At 42.4% G+C, this 23,905-nt stretch overlaps 1 protein-coding gene across 8 annotated transcripts in view; it reads right to left on the bottom strand.

Annotated features, from left to right (window-relative positions):
• The window catches only part of DOCK10 (dedicator of cytokinesis 10), a 1,791,775-nt gene that overhangs the window by 1,166,957 nt on the left and 600,913 nt on the right, over positions 1 to 23,905 (bottom strand). For all 8 annotated transcript variants that reach the window (XM_085634396.1, XM_085634392.1, XM_085634394.1 and 5 more), the window contains exon 3: positions 19,562 to 19,651. In XM_085634396.1, the coding sequence (XP_085490522.1) occupies positions 19,562 to 19,651 (90 nt within the window). The remainder of the gene's footprint in view (positions 1 to 19,561; positions 19,652 to 23,905) is intronic.

Genomic DNA, 23,905 nt, shown 5'->3' with positions numbered 1-23,905 from the left:
TTACAATGCTTTTTATTTATGTTTTAAAAACGGAAACAAAAATAAAAGACATTGTCATTTGCAATGTCAATAGCTCAAACTCACGTAAATGTGAGACCTACTGCATTGCAAATGCTTTTTTTAAAGGACGCAGCACCGAGCTGCAAAATTGTTCACAGCGCTGAGCCATTTCCTAGCAAATATATCCCTGGATCTTGCAACAATAGAGTTTTAATGAGTGAGAATCAAAGGACATGACAATCAACCATGGGCAGATCCATTGTTAGTGACTGACTACAGTATGTTTAATTGTCAGTTTGTTTTCATGTATAATCAGTCAGACTGCATCTTTTTTAGAAATTCACATTGAGAAGTAACTCAGCAAAAATAGAAAATAGTTTGCTTTTTTGGTCGAGGTGCATTATTTCATGTTGTTGATTTTGTTTCAAAAATTGGTATTTGTTGTTTGGCGTCTTTCCATTTTATCTGAGGCTACCCAGAGAGACTCTATGGCTCCTGTGCCTCTCAAGTCACCGAGGCGTGATTACCTTTATAATTTTCTCTTTCCCTTTTTGTCAACGAGCTGTTTACGCGACAGGCATTGGCTATAGGTTTGTAGTTTTTTTTTCGTTTTATGCTAATTTTGTCGATGCTGTCTCTGAAAGATTTCGAACAGGTTGTCTTCTTGCCTATCATCTCGTTCCAATCCAAATTTTCAGAGACTCCATTGGACTATTCTCATTTTCGGAGGTAGGGGCAACTCTCAGCTCGGCTGGCGGTTTAAACTCAAAAGAAATATTACCGTGGGAGTCATTTGTTTCCGAGCGCCAGGCAAGGGGCTCCGTGCCGGTGCATTCCTCAAGTCTGCCTAAAGCTTGACTCACAGACGCAGACGTGGACTGAACTTTCCAAACAGCTCGCTATAACTGCTCTCTTAAAGCTGTACGCCACAATAATCCAACAGCATAAACTATCATGAGGACTAGGACAAGCATAAAATAAACCCAAGCGGTATCAATTGTCCAGTTCATCCCGCCGGTTCTAGGCACATTAATATTCCATTTAAAGTATGCAGCCACGTTTTTCATACGGAACGTCTTGTGATAGAAGCTTTTGAAAAACAAGAAGTTCCAAGGCGAGTACGCTGTAAATCAAGGCTTATTTAATATGATGCATAAATACCCCTTTTAGAAAATTACAAGATTTATCTTCAGTGATATTTATCCCAACAACTATGAGTGGACCATCAGCTCGCAAGGAAAGAAAACAAGCCCACGAACGGTGCGCGCGCGCCACAGCGAGACATCTGGTTTTAATTATCGCGCCCGTGTCTGGGCACGATAATTGAAACCACATGGCGGCCGTGTGGGTAACCGACACCAACAGGCCATGGGCGGAGCAGTGCGCCCGCCTTTGGCCAATTGCCTGCTGTCTTTGTTAAAAAGACGCACGCAAAGGCCAATAGCGTGGGCCAATACAAAAAGCACACGCACGAGCATGTGCGATTCTTAGGTTAGTTTTCGAGAGCCCCTACATGAAGTCTTCGCTAGAACAGCGCATGCGTGCTGTTACAGGCTCGACCTAAAAAGCAGGGGTCCCCCAAGGCTCTATCCTCTCACCCATGCTTTTCAACATCTACATGAAGTCATTACTGGCAATGCTCAATGAATTTCAGCTCACATGCTATAACTATGCCTATGATACATAAATACTTCTTAAACTGAAAATCCCCAAAGACAATTATTATTATATTATTATTATAACACTTATTGAGCGCTACTGTTACCTGTAGGTGTCCTGGCGCTATGTGAAATCTTGCCTGAGGAATGAACCAGTGTCATGCTAATCAGTAAACAGCGAAGTTTTTAAAGCTTTTCGAAAGGCCAAAAGGCTTGTCATCCCTCTAAGATATAGGGGAAGCTTATTGCAAGCATTGGCTGCATTAGCTAGAAAGCTTTTTCCACCCCAGGTGGCCTTTTTTACAAATGGTACATAAACCAATTTGGCATCAGATGAGCGTAATAGCCTGTTGGTGTGTACCAATACAGTCGCTCTTTTAAATAGGCCGACCCTGCTCCATAAAGTGCCTGGTGAACCAGACACATCGCCTTAAACATAGTTCGCTTCCTAACTGGCAGCCAGTGCAGTTTCCGTATCTCTTTCACTATTGGAGCGTATTTTGGGATGCCCGACACCAGTCTGGCAGCCACGTTCTGCAGGAGTTGCAACTTCTACATTAAACATTCCTGGATATTGAAGTACTAACTATTACAGTAGTTCAGCCTTGACATAGTGAGAGCTGTGATAACTGTTTTGCGACATTCTGTAAGTAACAATGGCAACATTTTCTTGCAAGACCTAAGCGCGAAAGACGTAGCAGAGGCCACCGAGTGAACTTGGTCTTTGAAATTGAGCTTCTGGTCCACCCACACACCTAGGTTTTTAACCTTCCTGTTGGGTGCGGGAAGAAGGCCCAAGGTGTCTGGCCACCAATCTGGAGTGCAAAAATTAGGATCATTCCCAAAGCATACCACCTCCGTTTTACTGGAGTTTAACTTAAAGCAGTTTTGGGCCATCCAGATCCCTACGGCATTCATACAATCTTTAAAACGGACTACTGTGCTCTTTGACTCAGCTGGTAGAAGAGCCACCACAATTTGAGTATCATCTGCATACGTAGTCATACTGAACCCAAATGACTGAATAAGGGGCACCAAGGAGGAAACATATATATTAAATAGTGTCGGACTCAGTGAGGACCCTTGCGGGACCCCACATGGTAGTGAGAAAGGTTTGGATACAAATTCCCCCAACGCCACCAGCTGACTCCGGTTTGACAAGAATGATTTTAGGAGTCTCCAGGCCGAACTCTGTACAACAATCTCCTGCAGCCGGTCCATCAACAAATCATGGTTGACCGTATCGAATGCTGTAGAGAGATCTAACAAGATCAGAGCAGTCTTGCCACCTTGCTCTAGAATAATCCATATCTCCTCCGTAGATTTCAAGAGAGCAGTTTGGTCCAAGGCTTGTGTAAACTCCAGAAATTGGCTGAGTTGCATATTTAAATTTCTCTCAATGATTTTAGCAGGTACCGGAAGTCTGGATATTGGTCTAAAATTGTTGGGGTCTTTTGTATCGAGATTCGGTTTCTTCAGAAGGGACAAAATAGAAGTTTTTTTTCCAGTCTAACGGAAAGTATTCTTCTGAATACATCGAATTAAAAATGGGTGACAAAACTCGAGAGACTTGCTCTGCCGCTAACTTTAATATCGCTATTGGGCAAGGGTCTGAAGGGGACCCAGATTTCACCTGCATAAGAAGATTACCAGTTTCTGTGACTGTAAGCTGGGAAAATGTGTCCAGTAGCGCTTTCTTTTCTATATGTAGGTCAACTGTTTGGCCCGTTGTATTCTTAGGGGTAACCTTAGAGAAAGTGGAGAAAATGGCATCCACTTTCCCATAGAAGAAACTGGCCAATTTTTCACAAAGACCCTGACTAGGCGTGGATGTAATCGCCACTGGGTTGGCCAAGCTAGTGACTGTATTAAATAGTTCCCTAGCTGAGTTATTTGCTCTGTTTATCTTCATGGAAAAAATAGAAGCTTTGCCTGGTGAATCTGCTGTTTGTATATGACAAGACCCCGTTTATACTCCTCCTTAACAGTATCCTTGTACTCTGTTCTCCATCTTCTCTCCAGATGTTTACAAATCAATTTTTGTCCCCTGAGTTCCTGTGAATACCAAGGAGCGGAGTGTAGCTGTCTGGTGGGATAAAACATTTTTCTCGGAGCAAGCATGTTCCCTGCTGTTTCTAACCAGCTAGTGTAGGAACGTGTTGCCTCTTCTAAATTTGAAGGGGGCATAACTACAGTCTTATAGAGGATATCACACAAATCCACTGCCACTACTTTATTCCACGCTCTTTTCACCAGTTTTTTTTTAACTGGCTTCTGAGAGTGGCGTTCGGGAATAATGAGATTAAATAGAACCGATTTGTGGTCCGACCATAGAAGCGGAGTGATATTGGTGACTAATAACTGGGGATTATTAGAAAAAATGCCATCCAGTATATGTCCTGCCTGATGAGTCGCATCAGTCACCAGTTGCTCTAAATTACACTTCATTACATCTAGCAGTTTGGCTATGTGTGGATCTAAAAAAGATTCCAAATGGAAGTTAAAAATGCCTAAGATAGTGTAGGAGCTAGCCAAAATACCCATTTCAATGAGTTTGCCCACCTGCTCAAAGAAGCGGCCTCTAGGGCCTGGTGGTCTATAAACAAGTGAGCCTTGAAAGGTAAAATGGGGGGACAAGCGGAAGGAGAAGTCTAGCGCCAAACAGCCCTCCACCTCTCCCGGGCTAAAAGAAGAGATAAGGGAGGAATGGTAAATGACCGCTAATCCGCCTCCTCTTCCCCTCAGCCTGTTCAAAGTATAACAAACAAAATTAGGAGGCGTTACCTTGACCAGGTCCGGGCCGGAAGCATTATCCGTCTAGGATTCTGTAATAAAAGCTATCTTAATGTTTTCAGCTTGCATGAATAAAGTACACTCTGTGTTGTGTTTAATGAATGATCTGTCATTCATCAAGGCCAATTTCCAAGTTGAAGTCCCAATGTCTCTCTCGATCTTTGCTGCGTGAGTTCTAGACCTCTCTAAGGTGTCAAACAGTAACTTTGGAATTATAGTCCCACACCCTGGACATACATTAAGGGGTTCCTGGGGCTGCGCATCAGGACTAATACAATGGCATAAATGAGTTTTAGTAGTAGCGTTGAGGCTTTTTAATATGGAACCATCATAATGCAATTTAAACTGTTTACCTGGACTTCCCTGGGCAGAGAGGCTGGCGCTGAGCATGGTACGATTGTGGACGGGTGCAGACGAGCTTGCCTTTGGCGCGCCTTTGGCACGCCGCTGGCGCACCTGCTGCGCACCCGCGGCATACTGCGTTTAAATATCATCTGGGACCAGAAAGTATAGCCCGCTGACCCCCCGACCAACTCAAGATGGCGGACCCGCGTTCCCACTGCCGGCCAACCTGTACTGGAGATCGGGACTACGGGATCTTAACAGTGAAGTGTAGGTAGCAGAGGTAAAATGATAGCAAGTTAAAACCGTTTTAAAAAAAGTTAAAAATCAGCGTGCAAATATCGCATTAGTAGCAGCAACAAACATGCACTCCCGGCTGAGCCTCAGGAGAAATCACATTAGGCGCGCTCACTGCATACTGCGTTTAAATATCATCTGGGACCAGAAAGCATAGCCCGCTGACCCCTCGACCAACTCAAGATGGCGGACCCATGTTCCCACCGCCGGCCAACCTGTACCGGAGATCGGGACTACGGGATCTTAACAGTGAGGCACAGGTAGCAGAGGTAAAATGATAGCAAGTTAAAACCGTTTTTTAAAAAGTTAAAAATCAGCATGCAAATATCGCATTAGTAGCAGCAACAAACATGCACTCCCGGCTGAGCCTCGGGAGAAATCTCAATGGAAGCTGAAAAATTTTCAGTTGCCTCAGAGCTGGTAATCAGTGGATGACATAAAGCCACCTCAAACTGAATTCTTCTAAAACTGAAATACTCACATGTTGACACAATTATGACCAACTCTATGCCTAGCCTAATAATATGAGACCACCTCTTAAAGTATCTAAGGAAGAAGAAACCTTGGAATTACCATGGACTCCAAATTATCAATGAATGCCCAATGGATACGTTAGCGAGATCAAGCGCCATTACTATGGAAAAATCTGCACTGCATCCTCCCCACCTAGAATTTTCACATAAGGTCCAAGCTATTATCTCTCTTGTACTGTTTAAACTTGATTACACCAACGGCATCTACCATCGGTCATCTTTATCAACTATGAAAAAAACTACAACAAATTCAGAACTCTGTTGCCAGACTTCTCCTACATGTAAAGCCACAAGCCCACATCTCCCCTGCCTCAAGGGCCCTACATTTGTTACTGGTTGTGAGATCAGAAGATCCCCTTCAAGCTGCTTTGTATCATCCACATGGTACAGGACCACTTTTTGTCAGGCATAAAATCACCAAATTCATCCAACAAAGAAACTCTGCTCAAGATTGGCACCCTGACCCAAAACACCCGCATATCAGACAAAATCATGGTTGGTGCATCCTTCTCTGTTCAAGCAGCCAAACTATGGAATTCATTACCACCAAACATAAGACCCATGAATAACTATCTTATCTTCTGAAGACTATTAATGAGTTGGCTCTTTCCTACCTGACCCCCACAATCAAATACAAATATACAGCATATGTCTGTGCATGTAAATATGTATAATTTGATTCCATGTATGTATTTCGAAATGTAAATTTCTTGTACACAAATATATACCACTTATGGTTTAAAAAATGTTATAGATACTCTCTATTTCTGCTTGACAAATGTATATATTACTTATGATTTTAAAAAAAGATATAAAACAAACCAAAGGTTACCTGGACATTATAGTTAGGGGCAGATTTTACTCATACAAAAATAGAGAAATTCAGCCGTTATAGTTACCTGATTCAACTATAACTTGCGCCTCCGCATTGCACTGCTTATGACCTCACATATTACATCACTCATGACATGGCCAGTGACATCACTGATGACATCACTGATGATATCTCAAATAACATCACAGATGACATCTTTCACAGCATCTCTGATGCACTCACTCACACCCCTACAGAATCTCTTATACACCCACTCCACTCCCACACAACCATTCACAGACCCATTCACAAAGCCATACCAATACTTACATACCCACTCACTGATTTTAGATCTACACACACATTCACACGCTTACCCATACTGTCACTCATACATCTACTCACTCGCTAATACAGCCATTGACATATCAACTCATAAACCCATACAGGCACTCACCCATAGAACTACTCACAAACCTAGACACTCACCCATACAGTCACACATCCCCTTACTTATGCAAACATTTATACACACTTACTCATACAAATAGTAACACAAACTCACTCACCTATACAGTTAGTGACAGAAGCACACACTCATCCATATAGCCACTCTCATATTCACTCACTCACTCATACAGCCACTCATATACCCCATCACTCACCTATACTGCCTTTCACATGCCCAGTTACTCACCCATACTAACACATTCAGTCAATCACTGACACAGCCATACAGACGCTCACTCACTCATACAGCTTCTCCAACACACACACAGTACCCCATACAGCCACTGACTCACCCACTCACTCATCCATGCAGGCAGTCACACACCTCCTCACTCACACACACAGACACCCAGACAACCATAAAGGTAGTCCGACAACTAAACAATCAACTATATAGCCATTCATGTACCCACTAACACACTCACACACCCACTTAGACATCAACTGATAAACAGATACACTCATTTACACATCCAGTCACTCACCTATACATTCACTAAGACACCTAATCACTCACTTATACAGTCAGTCATGCATCCACTGAGTCATCCACACAGAAACTCATACACCCACTGATTCACCAATACACCTTTGTGTATATACATTTAACACTCATACACTTTTTAAAAACAGTTACTGGATGATGTCATCAGTGATGTCAGCAGTGATGTCACTGACCATGTCATGAGTGATGCAATATATGAAGTCATAGACAGTGCATTGTGGGGGTGCAAGTTATAGTTAACTCAGGTAACTATTACGGCTGAATTTCTCTGGTTTTGTATGAGTGAAATCTGTCCCTAACTATACCGTCCCTGTAACCTTTGTTTTTTTAGTGAATTTCTGATGTTTTAATTTAATTCAATGTGCTAATTATAACGTCCTTGTAACCTTTGTTTCTTTCAGTGAATGTCTAAATTTTTTTAAATGCAAATTCCTAACTATAATGTCCCTGTAACCTTTCTTTTTTTGTGTGAATTTCAAAGGTTTTTTTAACTAGCATTCATGTTTGCAGAGAGGTAGAGAAAGGGGGCTGGGTCTCCGACCAGCTCTCAGGAATTTTGCAGTGTAGGACATAAAGGAGGTACCAGTAGGTCTTCTTGGCCCCCAAGGTCCCTCTGGAGGCAAGGGAACTTTATCCCCCAACTATTAGGATTTTAATTTTCGGCTGGGTTTGGGGATCTTTGGAGATTTCTGCTGAAAAAACAAAATGGTTGTTTTTGGCCCTGGGGGTCCCTGTTTGACCCCCTGAACAGACCTAGAGGGTCAGGGTGTTTCTGCCCTGCCCTCTTTCCTTTTATTTTACGTTTCTTCTTGTGACTCAGTTCAACCAATCAGATTTCAATCATGAAATCGGGAGGGTTTGCGGATCCACCGCAACCACACTTGTATATCTGAGAAATCTTTAAATTTCTCAGAAACTACTGAACGGATTTACACCATTTAACAAAAAGAGCGTTTTCTGTACCAAGACCTACCTTTTGCCGGCTTTGGTAAAATTCCGTTCAACAGTCCCGGCTGTAGCTGTGTCAAAAGATTCCTATAGAAATTAGCATAGAGAATAAGCGTTTTGGGACCCCCCTTTTCCTCCGCCCCTGCTTGACAGATCACCCCGATATTTACAAGACAGCAGCTGATTTGACTGACTGATTAGTTTTGAGAATTTCGCAAAGATTCATCAAAGGGCGCTAAAGTTGTTGGCAAATCAAAAAACCCTCTTCCTATGGAAACTAGGTCCTAACTATAACTACCTACTGGCATATATTGTCATGTGTTAAAAAAAAATGCTGAGCACTCCTGGCTTGAAAATTTAAATAGTAATTTTATTTGTAGAGCAACTATCCATAAAAAGTAACTGACAAATGTGTTTCGGCCCCCTGGATTTGTTAATATCGACATTGGCAGTGGTAGTGTTTGCACAAATCCGTCCTGGCGAGCTGAGGCACCCGCTGTATTGACAGCAGCAGCTGTGACAGAAAATCATTTGATATATACGTTACATACATGTTACATACAGCAACACCTGAAAGTCTGAATTTCTAGCTATCGATGCATACTTGACATATAGAACTTCATGCAATACATTTTTATATCTCTTTAATTATTTTCCATATATATATATATATATATTAGTTATGTATCTATATATGTACTACTTTGAAAGAAAGAAAGAAAGAAAGAAAGAAAACCCAAAAACCCTTCAACTCTCTCCAATGCACTACTCTGTGTCACATCCTATACCATATGTCCTCAACCTTCGCACTCTGACTCATCACAAACCTCATTCTTCTACTATGACTTCGCTAAGATCCTTTCTTGATTCTTCCCTCCTCTATCCCTCCTTGTCTCACCCCAAACCAGATTCTACTACTATGATCTTCCATATAACCATTTCTAGACTTTTCCCTCCTCTATCCCTCCTTGTCTCACCCCAAACCTGATTCTACTACTATGATCTTCCATATAACCCTTTCTAGACTTTTCCCTCCTCTATACCTCCTTGACTCTCCCCAAGCCTCATTTTACTACTATGATCTCTAAAATAATACTTCCTAGACTCTTCCCTCCTTTATCACTCCTTTGACTACTCTCAAATCTTATTTTAATAATCTCATCTCCCTATTAATCCTCTTTGAACTGTTCCCTCTTTTATCACTCCTTTGACTCAGCCCAAACCTCATCTAATATGCTCTCCCAGATAACACTATCTAGACTTTTCCCTCCTCTATCCCTACGCTATCCTATTCAATCAAACTAAGACTCATATGTCCACCCCTCAAAATAACAATTTATATTTCCCCATACTGATCCACTACTAATTCAATGGATTCCGAGTTAGCATGCTACTCGCCAAAAAGCACTTCAATGCCTCACCAGCAGTAGTACTTACTATATAAATACAATTAAAATTACAATATAGTTTACTGGCAGGCATCCGTCTTTTCATTTCTATCAAGCATTTTCTCACCTGATGTAGACAATGAGATTTTGTTAAGGAACTGTGAGTCACATGCGCAATCATACAGATATAGACCAAGAACAACTTATTCTACCACTGGAAAGAGGGGTGGCAAATAAATATAAAAGTAAACAGAAGAAAGTGCTTAGCCTTCTGCCAGTCAGAATTGAGGATGTAGAGGTGACAGAATGCCTGCAGAGGCGATGTCAAATACAAATCTGTGTCATCAGTTCTGCACATTCTCTTAAGACAAATATTCTGTAAATGATTAAGATATTACGGTCAATCACAGCAAAAGCTGCAGACAAATTCAAAAGGACCAGTGTATTAGAGTGGCCATTATCTACCTCATGTCTGACGCCAGTCTACAATTTATTGCCTCTCTTTAATGAAAACACACTGGTTGGGTTCCAGGCAATTTTGGTGCTCGATCAAGGACTGAATATGGGTTGATGCAGCTCTGCGAAGGGTTATGAATGTGTGGTAAAGTAGACACAGGTCTCAGTTTACCAGGACTAAAGAAAGTAAGGTTGTGTGTTTACAGCAAGGGCCACACTGCTGCTTTCTTTATCTCATGAGGCACCACTCCTGAGTTCATTGATGTGTTTGCAAAGTTAAGGGTGTCTTGTGCTAAGACTCAGGAAGCTGAAAAGCTCCTTCCTTCAGAGGGTGGGCAGAATCCAGGGAGAAGCCTGTGATTCTGTTATAAAAATGACACAACTAAAAGGAAATCATTCAGCAATAATTCAAGCCATCATTTACTCCCTAGCATAGATTCAACAATATTGTAATTGTTATTCCTTGTAACTTAATGTAGGCATTGTGGGGGACAAAATCATAAAATTCCCCCTTGAAATAATTCTCCAAATTACAGTGTACTCATAAAAGTGAAAACATAATTTTCTAATTATTTCTAAGTTATAATTTCAGCTGGTGACAAAGTTAGTCTGATGAGGTATTATTTGGAAGCAAAGAAGATGCGCTTTCACTTGGGGGATGCACAAAAAAGCACAACGGGGACCATTCACAAAGTCATTAAGGGAATGTAGAAAGGTAATCGTGCAGTATTCTTTTACATATTCATACAATGCTCTGGGAATTGGCCAAACACATTTAAGTGGGAATAAAAAAGGGGTACATTTAGGGAACTTGCCATATATAGGTAAGAATAATAGAAAGTACTGTGCCCTTTTTGTACCTTTACAAATAGGCAGTGGACAGTTCGAGGCTGATTCATAAAAGCATGTAAAAGCAAGTGAAAGAGTGTTCGTGTACTACTTCTGGTGCTCAGGAATTCTTCTGTAAGTAGAACCCAATAGAGTTTTTGCTAAATCGTTCACTGAAAAGTAGCACTTCTTTTCTCTTACTGGGCAACTACTGAGACGGAAATGTGTTAGGATTGCTCTTTGATTGTATATTAAACTATGATCCCACCAGATGTGGTGTAAATCAGTCAATGGGGGAAAAGTTATGAAGGGTGCCGAAATGGGATTTTCTATGAAAAGTACTGTCAGTATCAGCTATAATTACAGAGGCACAACTGCGCCTCTAATACCAAACAGATAGGCACTTGTGATGAAAGAAACACAGCATGAGTTTTCCTGTCTCGATCCTTTTTCTGCTTCCTTTTAAAGTACTGGTCATACGTCAGGTTTTACTTTGAAACTTGTCTCAATTTTCAATAACTGTAGCATTTCATCTGCCAAAACCTTCAAGGAGGATTGTAATTTTTCTGGTATACATGGCAATGCCATACTTATAGCAGCAGGAATGGTTTATAGAGCACAGTTTGATGCAATTTCATTCAAATGCATGGACCACATTTCTAATTTGAAGCAGGGGTTTTCTTAAAGGCAGTTTCACCTTACAACAAGCCAAAAACTATGATAAATATGAGATCTTAGGAAAATGGCTTCTTCTACTACATACCGGAAATTCACTTCATATTGACGAAACACCATTTGTAAAAACGCATGAACGTGCCCTATACATATATGTAAAACACATATCTAATGATATTACCCAGCTGTACAAGAGTATGGAAATGATACAAACATATTGAAAGGTGAAGTGAGCATTACATTCTTTAGTACCCAAATAGCCGTGCAGCATCTACACTTACCTTTACATCCTTTTACATAAGTTAATGTACGCGTTCATCTTCTGGACAGCGTGTCCAGCGATAGGATTCCATTAGCTGAGTGCAGTGACTGCAGCAAAGTTCATTTCCAACAATAATACTTTAGTTATTGATTTCTACAGTCCAGAAATATACATATACACCAGCTGCCTCGCTTGCTTCCTGAAAATCCATGGCATACATTCCACATCAATTGGTGCTCTGCGTATGCAAATAAATAAAATATGAATAGGGAGTATATAATCTGGCAAACAAATACCGAAGCTATCCATGGAACAAAATATGAGTCTCCAGTATAAGAATTCCCTATGTACAGTCAAGCAATATAACCAGTGTTTAAACTGTTCTGCGGCTGCTGGTGATTATAATCTATCCACGAGAAGCAGGCATGATGATAACCTAAAGGTAATCCGAGCCATTAGTCCTGTTACCTGTCTCTTCAGCTTCACCCAGGGCGGAATGTCTTGTAGTCTAATGGCTCATCTTCCATCTATTCCTCAACTCCCATATGGGGAGGGGTTTTAAGATGGTGGCCTAGGTGGGGTGCAGCAGGCAGTGCTGACAAGGATGCCCACATTGAGCCTGTTGTAGACGGGATCGAGGAGAGGAGCGCCGGCCAAGTGCTACTGGGAAATGACAGGGGCTACCATCTTTGGGTCAACAGTCTTGTACTGATGAAGGCAACTGGTTGTGCGGCGGCCTACATGGACTATGAGGGCAGCAGTGATAAGGGATACTGGCGGCTAAAGACTCACAGGTACCAAGGCGCAGGCTGGAAGAAGGCAGGGATCAGTGTACATACATTTTGGGGTTTTCTCTGGAGCTTCTAACTCACCCACAACATCCAAGTCTTCATTGTATCAAATGTTGTTTTTCATCTCATCCATGAGGAGAATCATTGCTTTTTAGTTTTTCCTTAAAAAAACATGAACATGGTCCTGTCCAACTGGAAGGATTCAGCTAAGACGACATTCAAAGGCTGGCTCAATTGGGTGACGTACCTCAGAGGCGCAGATAGCACCGCACTGCAAAACTCACCCTGGAGACCAGCAACTAGGGGAATGTGGACATCACTGGACGACTACCTGGACCCCTATGAACCCCCGTGAGCTCACTTGAGAGGGACGACTGCCCACAAAACAAAACTCCACAGGCCCAGAATAGACCCACAACTAAAGTACTCTTCTTGTATACTATCTCCTCCCTTCTCTTTTCTATTCTCTTTCTTTTCCATTTCAGCTACCCTTATCTCCCAGCAATACATTGGAAAGGGGGTCAGCCAAACATGTATACCACCTACCTGTAACTATGGCAAAAACAGCCAATTTGGGCTGATACCCTGTAATGGTAAAGCACGCTTACCTGTAAATAACTTAATAATAAAATACTTTGAAATCGTAAAAAAAAAACACATTCCCCATTACAGGAGTGGTGTTGGCTTTCATGCTGTCACTATTGGGGCAATATTACCAAGCTTTCCAGGCCACTTATTAGCCATCTTCAACCCCTGGAAAAGTCTACACTTGGCCTTTTGCGCATCTGAAGAAGCTTTCAACTAATGGTTGATTGTTAACATCTGGACGGGGAGCAGATCCACCTCAAAGCAAATTGATCAGCTCAACAACAGCGGCTGCAAATCAAAAAGACAACTGAGGGAGTTAGTGCCATCGAGCTTTTTAAGAGCTGAAACTTTCTTTAAAATGTCATGCATAGTCAAACAGGAAAATTCTCTCTAAGCCTCTGAACTCTGGGACTGTCTACCTTCATCCACCTCCATAGATCAAGCTCACCGAGCCTTGCAAGGCCACTTTTTCAAATGTATTCTAGTGCAACAGAAAGAGAACTTTACTGTGGTGAATGTGATACTTCAAAAACCCTAAAACATAACCTATTATTTTCTATACATATCTCTGTATCTATCAACATATCTACCTAAATATATAAAATATATATATATATATATATGCAAACACCATTCCCAAAACCACACACTGTTTGCGCTCCCCAGGGACTCGGACACCAAAGGTTTGTGCTTAATCCACTTGTATTTTTTTAGACACGGCGGTATGACGCGTTTCGGCCACCGCAGGTGATTAAATACAAGCTTTGAAACGTAAAGTATTTTGTTCAGCAAGGACTGCAGTGAAGGGAAAAATTAGGAGGTGTTTCATTTTCTGTGAGTTCTCAAATATGTTACTGATCCATGTCAGTAAAACATTCTGAAATGCAAAAAGAAACATGTACTTTTAATCACCAACAGTGGTCTGTTGGTTAACTCCCTAGTGACCAACTGTAGCTTCACCGTTGTTCTAACGAACAACTAGAGCACTAACATTTCTAAATTTACGACAAAACTGTGGCACACCTGAATTCAATGATGACGGAATCAAAGCTTTAAAAATTAAAGGAATTTCCTGTAGTGGATAAAATGAAACTTTTTTTGTCATAGTAATTACGGTTAGTGCTCTATAAAGCTGAAATAAGGAAACATTTTCCATGAGCTATCAAATATATTCTTTATCCATTTCAGTAAAACATTCTGACGTGCATAATGAAATATGTACTTTCAATATCTACAGCAATGGGTCAGTTATGTGCCTAGTAATTAACTGCAGAGTCACCAAAGAGTTCTAATGAACAACTAGAGGGGAATGACGTTTTCTTTCAAAGACAAAAGTGAGGCACTTGTGAATGGCATTTTGTTAGAATAGGAGATAATGAATTTAAAGCCTTTCCTGAAGTGCAGGGGGGAGTAAATGAGCATGAGATGTTAATGCAGGCATGAAACCAGAGGGTTACAAATGTGATGGGAGGAGTAGGTTTTTAGTAATTTGATGAATAATTTATTTTTAAAAGGGCTAAAATCAGTTGAAGAGAAAGACGTCTGCCTAAGTATAGCTTCCCTTCAGCCTACCCATCTTCTCAGTCGCATAACAACTTCCTAATTTAAAAAAATAAAAACTTTTGTTAGACAAACTTTGTCCGCAGTGGTCATTATGAGCCCACATATGGATACACATGGAGGAATGGGTGCAGGCCACGTGCAGAACCCTTGTTGTGCACAGTCAAAGGAGATTGCCACCTGCTGAGGGTAGGGTGCAGACCCTGTGGCCAACCTCCAACTGCCGATGGCCAAAAGATGTGTGTATTGGTTTTGGATGCCAGTGGAGGGTTGTGAACAGGGCAGGATGTGGGCTAGGCTCTGTAGCTGGGCCCCACTGCTTACAGCCTAAGGTCTTGCGCAGTGGGAGATAACCACAGAGTGGAGTGGGCACTGGGGCAATGATGAAAAAAATATCTTCACTGACAAAAACAAATGTGAATGTCATTCTCCATTGACCCCACATATTATGTCACTCATGACCTAATAAATTACATCTTTGATGACATCACTCATTAGATTTAAAGAACAGTATTGGTTAAATTACTGAGTACCGAGGACACCAAGGTCAAATGCGGGAAGGTGGAACAGCGAAAGGAAGGTTCTTTCCCCTTTGGACCAGCACTGTGATGGTAGCCAGACACGAGCACACTGTCCTGGTGCACTCACGTTAATGAGCTTTGGGAGGAAGCGCCGATCACCACGCTTCCCCTCAGTGAGTGAAAGCACCGCTGCCCTCGCTCAGGCAGTGTAGCAGTGAGCGGTTTCTTCATCCCAGATAAGTGAAGCATGCTCACTTACACCCCAGTCAGGACACTTGGGGTGTGGCCTCTCAGGCTGCATGGGGCGAGGGCCACAATGGTTTCCTCCGCCATTGGCCAGATGCGCAAAGGTGCGGGGCGGGTGTGAGGTGGCAGGTCTCTCCTCCCTCAAGAGTGTCCTCACTCTCCTCAGCCGTCAGCTCTCGCTGAAGGGCCGCTGGAGCACTCGGTGCAGCATCTCGCTTGGGGACGGGACTGTGGTGAGCCACGGTCTTTCTTCCGGCTTCATCTCCAAGGTCAGCAGCTTCAGCTGGGTGCTAGGCAACACCCGGCACGTCTACGGTGCTCGATCTGCTCATGAGTGACCGCTCTCAGATCTAGTGACCTCTCGTGCTCCCGCAAAGTGGGAGGGGCACAGCTCAGATCTCAGGCCCACGGCGGTGCGCTGGTGTTTTAGCTGGTTTTAGCAAAACACTGGTTTTAGCAACACAAAAATAAATACACAGGGCTTTCCAGGGAATAAACCCCTGGCAATTCGTTAGTAAAGCACAAAGAACTCTCAGGCAATAAAGCGCTCACAACGTGCTTATTGTGGTTGGTTTTGTTTTAGCCCCTCTTCAGCTTGGAGTGAACAGCAAAGCGCTGCATACACACTTTGTGAAGAAGAAACCCATACCGTGCTCTTGCAAGCTTCCTTTTAAAGGCAATTAAATGAAGAACCAGCTATAGGGAAACACAGTCAGGAGCACCACCACTTCAACCAGGAGCCATGCACTGCTAATTACCCCACATATTACATCACTCTTGATATCTCTATGACTTCATTGATAATATCAATGCAACATTTGCTGTAAAATTATTAATGAAAAAACTGTGCATGGCAGGGGGGTTATAGCTACCTTACAGCACAAGTTATAGTTTCTTCAGATAAGTATAACTATTACTGTTGAATTTCTATGGATTTTTGTGTATGAAATGTGAACCTAACTATAACGTCTTTGAAACCTTTGGTTTTTTAAGTGAATTTATATATGATTATCTGTTTCTAATCCTATTAACTCTTGGTGAGGAAAATGAAGAGAGACAATGCCTAAAATATCATTATCCCATAAACATTTACCAAAAACTTAACACCATAGCAAAACACACACTTTCCTGATACCACATTCATGCAGGCTTCTACACTACTAGATGCACATGCTTATGTAATCTATGTAGTTCAAGTACTGCTACATCTACAAGCAGAGTGCCATGCCAATATAGCTGTATTAGGTGAAGTGAAGGAACAATACTTTTGTGGGCCCAGCTCACACAAGTCTACTAGAACATTGATTTTCTGTATTAATTCACATAGGAAAGTTTGCTCCCTGATAAAGAAAAAAACAAATTAACAAAATTACAACAAACTTGGTGGAAAGTTAGATTTTACTCGTAAAGCATGCTTTTCATTATTTGGTATAAATCCCTGCAGTATTTTTGGGAAATAATGTTTAAAGGTGTCCTCGTGGTCATGAAGGGGTTATATAGTTAGGTACATTTCATTTGGATAGTTGGGCCTATGAGAGTCCCATGCACAGTGGGATGTTGGTCCACACAAAGAGGAAAGAAGGTGAAAGAGAAAGATGAAAAAACACCAACAAAGGGAAAAAGCAGACACCTGCAGGAGTGAGGTAAAGGGAAAGGGAATGTCTGATAGTCGATTAAAGAGGCATGAGGTGGATTCCAGACTATGCAGCTTTGATTTTTGATGCACCAACATGTAATAGCGTCAGTCATGGTCGCCCGTGCAGAGTTTTGGGCACCGGCACTCATTCTTTTGGAAATTAAGCACTGCATGTTTGCATTTGCCTCTGAGAAGATACCGTCTGCCAGGATCTATAGACAACACTACATAGTTTGGTAAAATACACTACACACATTTCTGAGATGAGCACAAAAGCATAAAATACATAGAGCCATGTGAACTATACCAGTTTGAGATAAATCAACTCTAAGTGGGAAACTGCTATATTCTACATTAATCAATAGTCTGCAATGCCACAAGATCTTCAATGAAGTTTAGGAAATACACATCCACACCTATAAATCTCCTTGTTCCACGGAATTAGCCTATAGAACATTTTAGCGACCTTACATTTTTGCATATTCGTTGCGTTCACTATTTCACTGTCATTAAAGGTCACCACTTCCTCCTGCCATAGACCATGTTCAACTATTGCTGCATAGCCCAACTGCTTCACATTTTAGACCAGTATCAGCAAAATAGAAATAGTACCAAACAGAATCTGGTTATTATAGGAATCAAATTTGTGAACCAGTTCCGAGTTAATGTTGAAATATCTGATGAGAGAGTCACAAGTTCTTCATGATGAGGTAAGCGTATATTTTCAACAAAAATTGCAAGCCTAAATTCTAAATTATAATTTGAAAAATCAGAATTAGGATCTGAAATACAATATGTATACATTCCATGATGGCAACGAGGCACGCCTAAGAATTTGTAGGGAATGTTGATTGCATGCATACTGTTTCAGTGCCCAAATATAAAAAATGTGGACTTCCATAATAGTGACATATTTGACACACAAGTTGGAAATCAGGCTTGCAAACAGATGTTCCCATTATGGATCATGCATAAGGCCGAGGAGCACCTGGGAAAGCTAACAAAAGTATGTTACTAGTGGAGTGGCAAACATTTAACACTGCTTCCATTGGTAACCTGACCCTTTCATAAAAACATGCCAGGAAGGTACATGAACAGATCTTGTCTCCAGGGTCTAGAGGGTGCAACATATTGAGCTCATGTTTACCAGCACATGGCCTTTGAGGGGTGGCAGGAGGATAGGTCCTATGGTCCCTGCGAGGAACACCGCTGACCCTCATGTTGCCCTCAAGTCCTCCTTCAAAGCACAAGTTATCCAGCAAGACACCCCTTGGTACAGTGCTTAGCACGGCTTCTCCATGACGGGTGTCCTGTATGCTCTGCTGTGCATATATACACTGCAACAGTGTACATTTTTGGGCCATTCAGCAGACTACTGCAACGTTTCAGTCATATGGCGTGTGGAACCGCTCTGTGCACTACAGAGATGTTTGTGTACACAAAAACTGGATACTGCTTTTTACTGTGTAACTTAGCACGAAGATGTTTAATAAATATGAAAGGTGCTGTCTGCATGCATGAAAGGAAACGAGATCCAGAGGCAGATTCACATATTCTGGCGCATCTCTGCAAATCAGCAGGGATGTGCCAGAAAAGATGCGACACATATCTATCTCCTTGCACCACCGGGAATGTGTCGCATTTACAATGCGGCGCACCGTGGCGCAAGGATAGGGCGATGGGTGTTGTATCCTGTGGCGTAAGGGCAGCGCAATGCTGGAGTCGTGTCGCAAGCACGACGCAGCTCCAGCAATGCACAGGGGCCGCCCATACCTAACGTTTGTCGTAGCGGCCTCGGGAAAGTGACCCAGTGAAATCTTGTAAATTTCACTGCATCACTTTTACGAGGTGTTCCTGCGACAGAACGCCTACCCTGCTCAGGAACTCCCACATAAAACCTGATGTAGGTTTCCTGTGGCGCAGGGCTTTACAATGTGACGCATCTCCCTAGATGTGTCACGTTGTAAATAAGGTGCAACGTGGCGCATGGTTTATGCCGCCGCTGCGTCACAGAAGTGACGCAATGGCGGCGTAAATGTGGCGCATGGGGCTTGTAAATCTGCCCCCCCCAGTGTTTGGTGGAAGCAGCTTGTCACCGATTCCAAAGGCAATGAGAAAAACAGAGATGATGAAACCAAAGAACACTGTTAAAGGTGCATTTTAGCATTGAGAAGAATATGATGAAAGATAAACACAAATGGGATTTCTACCTCTCTTACTAGCAGGTGTTCTGAATTCTGCTCAGCATCTTCAGGCACAGTGGAGTACAAAGTTCGTGTTTCCCATGGGATTGTGGTGACCTGTCAAAAATGAAAAATAACAATAGAAAAGAGTGAAAAATTTAGCAAAACTTGATCTGAAAACAAACACCTCTTTTTAAATACAATAATTGCAACTTTCTAGAACATAAGGGACAGAGGGGTAGTTAATATAAATGGGGTCTGACTGTAATATAAAACATTTTACTGTATGTGAGCCTGCTTTTAATATGATCCCATACACATGATTCTTTTGATTTCCTCTGGCACACTGTTATTTCTTCCGCCTCCTCAAATTTAGATATTCAAATTTATGCAGTGCTCTATATAGTTTCCCACCAGTGATTACTATTGATAACAGGATACAGTCTTGTCTGACTCTGACGACATAATTACTCCGTGAGAGAAGTAGCTACATTGACATCTTGTGATGAGTGAGCAGAAGATGAACTGCATGATGACGATGATGTGGGGATGCCAGTGGGGAGGCCCAAAAGGAAGGAACAGGCAACAGGCGAGGTTGGTGTTTTGCAGAAGTCAATTGCCGACAAGGGGAGTGCCACAGACAAAGGGTCTCGAAACAGCGGCAGACGTCGCAAGGAGAAGAGGGACGTCTGTGCCTTGCTGGCAGGTAAGGGTGATTGATGGGCAGTGTGTGACACTGAGGACACACGGGCCGGTGGGTAAATCTTGCAGGTCTGTGGGTCTAGGAGATGGTGTTGTGGAAGAGGAAAGGGTTCCTGTGAAGGGCACTTCAGCGACAACAGCAATACCCAAACGGGCGTGTAGCGACATGACGGTAGAAGGAAAAGGGATTCAGACAGACAAGAATGATGGGCTTGGAGGGGCCAGTGAGGAGGATGGGACTGTGGAAGAAAAGCACAAGAAAAGATTATCATACATGGGTTTGGCGATGTCCCTGGGGTCCCATCTATCTGACAAGACTAATAATAGTATTTAGGAACACAAGTAAGTTGTTGTTTTCAAACGACTACACGCTAATGGCGAATTCATCTAAGAGCACAGGTGGGCCAGGAGATAGGTAGCTGAGGATAGTCTTTATAGATTAAAAATCCATGTTTTGAGCTGTTTCCTAAAAGCAAGAAGGTTAGTAGAGTTCCTCAGATTCCAAGGGAGGGCATTCCACACCTTGGCTGCACCTATTATAAAACTTCTTCCCCCCATGAGACTTTCTTCATGGGAGGTATATTCACCATTTTAGCTCCTGATGAGCGCAAGGTTCTCTTAGAGGCATACCATTTAAACTGGTTGACCAAGAAGGCAGGCCCCTGACCATGCCATGCCTTGAAAACCAAGCACAATGACTTGAATTGTACCCTTTTCCTGATGGGCAGCCAATGTAGTCTTTTTAATTCTTTGGCTACAGATACAAATTTGGGGGTGCCTGTCACCAATCTTGCTGCTGAATTTTGCAGAATCTGCAGTCTATTTAAATGCCGCTCTAAGATGTTTAAATAGAGCCCATTGCAGTAATCCAGCCGCGATAGCACCATAGAGGATACAACTATTCTCAGGCTGTCTTCTGGCAAAAACGGTTTGATCTTTTTTATCATCTTGAGAGATTGAAAAGTGGCCAAGGACGTAGCCTTTATCTGATCCTCAAAATTCAGTTTATCATCAATCATTAAACCCAAATTCTTTGCCTTTCTTTTGGGTATGGGGAGACTGCCCATGTCTGGTGGCCACCAATCAGGGGTCCAGAAGTTGGCTTTATTACCAAAAATGAGCACCTCTGTCTTGGCTCCATTCAATTTCAGACAGTTCTGTGACAGGATTTGACTGTTTCCATACATTCTTGAAATTTCCTACTCATGTCCATTTCCTGTTCTGGTAGAAGAGACAGCACAATTTGCGTGTCATCTGCATAGGATGTTAGACTAAAACCATGTGATCTAATCAAAGGAACCAGGGGTGCCACATAGATAATAAAAAGGGTAGGACTGAGGGCCGATCTCTGAAGAACTCCACAAGGAAGCGTAAAAGCATTGGAATAAAAGCTTCCTATGGACACTATTTTTTTCCTATTTGTTAGGAATGCTTTTAACAGCTTCCAGGCCTTTCCTCTTACCCCTGCCTCCGCCAAACGGTCCATCAGCAGTTTGTGGTGGACCTTGTCAAAGGCCACAGACAGGTCCAACATTATGAGGGCTGCCTCACCTCCTTGATCCAGGGCTTTCCTAATTTCTTCCGTCGACTTTATTAAGGCGGTCTCCGTACTATGCCCTGCTCTGAAGCCGTATTGTGCAGAGTCCAGTACCTTATTTTTAAAAAGAAAAGTGCTCAGCTGAGCATTTATTTATTTTTCTACTATTTTTGCAGGTAGTGGGAGACGAGTAATGGGCCTGTAGCTATTTGGATCTTTTGGGTAGAGATTATTTTTTTTCAGAAGGGGGAGTATTGAACCCAACTTCCAAATGCTGGGAAAGTCACCTGATTCGAACATATTATTGAATATTGGTGTCAAGGTCATAGCAATCGAATACAAGGCTAACTTGGCCACTGTCACTGGACATGGGTCATACGGAGAACCAGATTTGGCCGTGCTTAGTAGCATCTTAGTAACACTGATACCAAGTGGGGCAAATTTCTCAAGAGAGGGCCTTACTCCTGTACCTAGCTCTGCCTCAGTCACCATTTTTTCTGGGATACCTTGCGGGAGTTGATTAAAGGCTCAGAAAATAACTTCCACCTTGTTTTGGAAGAATTTAGCAATTTCTTCAGCCATTTCTTGGCTTGCTTCCACCCCCGGTTTACTTGGGTTTGCCAATCTTGCTACCGTTTTATAGAGTTCTCTAGAAGAATTTTGTGCTCTATATATTTGGTTTGCAAAGAAGACCTTCTTTGCACTTAACAAGGCCTGTCTATAAATAATAAGGCTTTGTTTGTAGCTCTCTTTATCTTTTGTATTGTAGTTTTTTCGCCACTTACGTTCCAGCTATTTACAAGTTAGCTGTTGCCTTTTAAGCTCTTCTGAAAACCACAGTGACGTTGGTAATACTCGTTTGGGATATACCAATTTATCCGGCGCTAACTTTTTACAAGCTGTGTCCACCCATTGGGTATATAATCTAGCTGCGTCATCCACATCTGTTTGCTGGGACTGTGCAGGGGAATTAAGCAGTTCTTGTAGTTGGGCACCCACCATTTTTTCCCAGGCCCTTATTTTTATCTGCTTTGGCCTTTCCCTGATTTTGTGGTGGTCATCTGGGATAGTAATTTCGAATAGGATTCCTACATGGTCAGTCCAAACCAGTGGGAGCAATCCAGTATGCTTAAAATGAGGATTATTGGAAAAAATTCCATCCAATGTACGTCCTGCCATATGATTAGGTCCATTTACTAATTGAATTAAGTCAGCGCTGCTCATCAAATCTAGAAATGCTTTGGTGTCGGGATCCTCTGGCTTTTCCAGATAAAAGTTAAAATCTCCCAAAATGGTGAGATATTTGGAACAGAGCCCTTCTTCTAGTAGAGGCCCTACCGTGGTTAGGAATGATCTCCTTGATCCTGGAGGTCGATACATTACATTGTGGGAAAGTTGGCGGGGATTTTGATCGATAGCAAGCTGTATTGGGGTTTTGACCCAGCCAAGCATGAGATACTGGGTCATGTTTTAAAAGGGTGGGGCAGAAGGAGGTGGCCGGGGATGGCGGTGTTGCGGGACGCGTATACATTTGAGCTGTTGCAGGATTTATTAGCTGTTCTACCACTTTGTTGTTGTTATCGCTTTGAAGACGTGTTTTGACTATGCATGATCTGGATGTTTTTTGGAGCCTTTTGAGTGTCGGAGCTTTTGGAGTCCAATTGAGCCATGATGGTGTTGCATGAAGAGGTGAGTTTGGATCAGAGATGGATGGGCATCTAGCTGCGTCAATCTAAGACGGATCAGATGGGCAGGGGTAAGTGGGTGTGGCTGTGTGAAAGGGGTAGTTTCGAGTTTTGTCCTGTGCGGGAATGCCAGTTTCCATTAGTGGTCCAGTGAAGGGAAACTGGTGGTTTTTTTGTCATGAAGACTGCAGCAGAATTATTGCTTTTCAGCTGTTAGCGGTGTTGCGCATAGCTTTGCATAGGCTTGGTAGGGTCTTGGTCAGTTTTGGCAAAGATTCTTTCTCGATTGGGCCAGCGACAGCAGCTGCACAATTGGGGGTGTGGTCTTGGGGACGAATTTGATAGATTGGCAGGTGGAGGTCAAGGTGCTGTGAGCGTTATGTGCAGAAGTGATTGGGAATCTAGTTGGGATGTGGGGGCTGGGGAAGGCTTACTAGAGCTAATTAC

The sequence above is a fragment of the Triturus cristatus genome, chromosome 11 (assembly GCF_964204655.1).
Source record: "Triturus cristatus chromosome 11, aTriCri1.1, whole genome shotgun sequence".
Classification (NCBI taxonomy): domain Eukaryota; kingdom Metazoa; phylum Chordata; class Amphibia; order Caudata; family Salamandridae; genus Triturus; species Triturus cristatus.
This window is presented reverse-complemented; position numbering and strand designations above follow the sequence as displayed.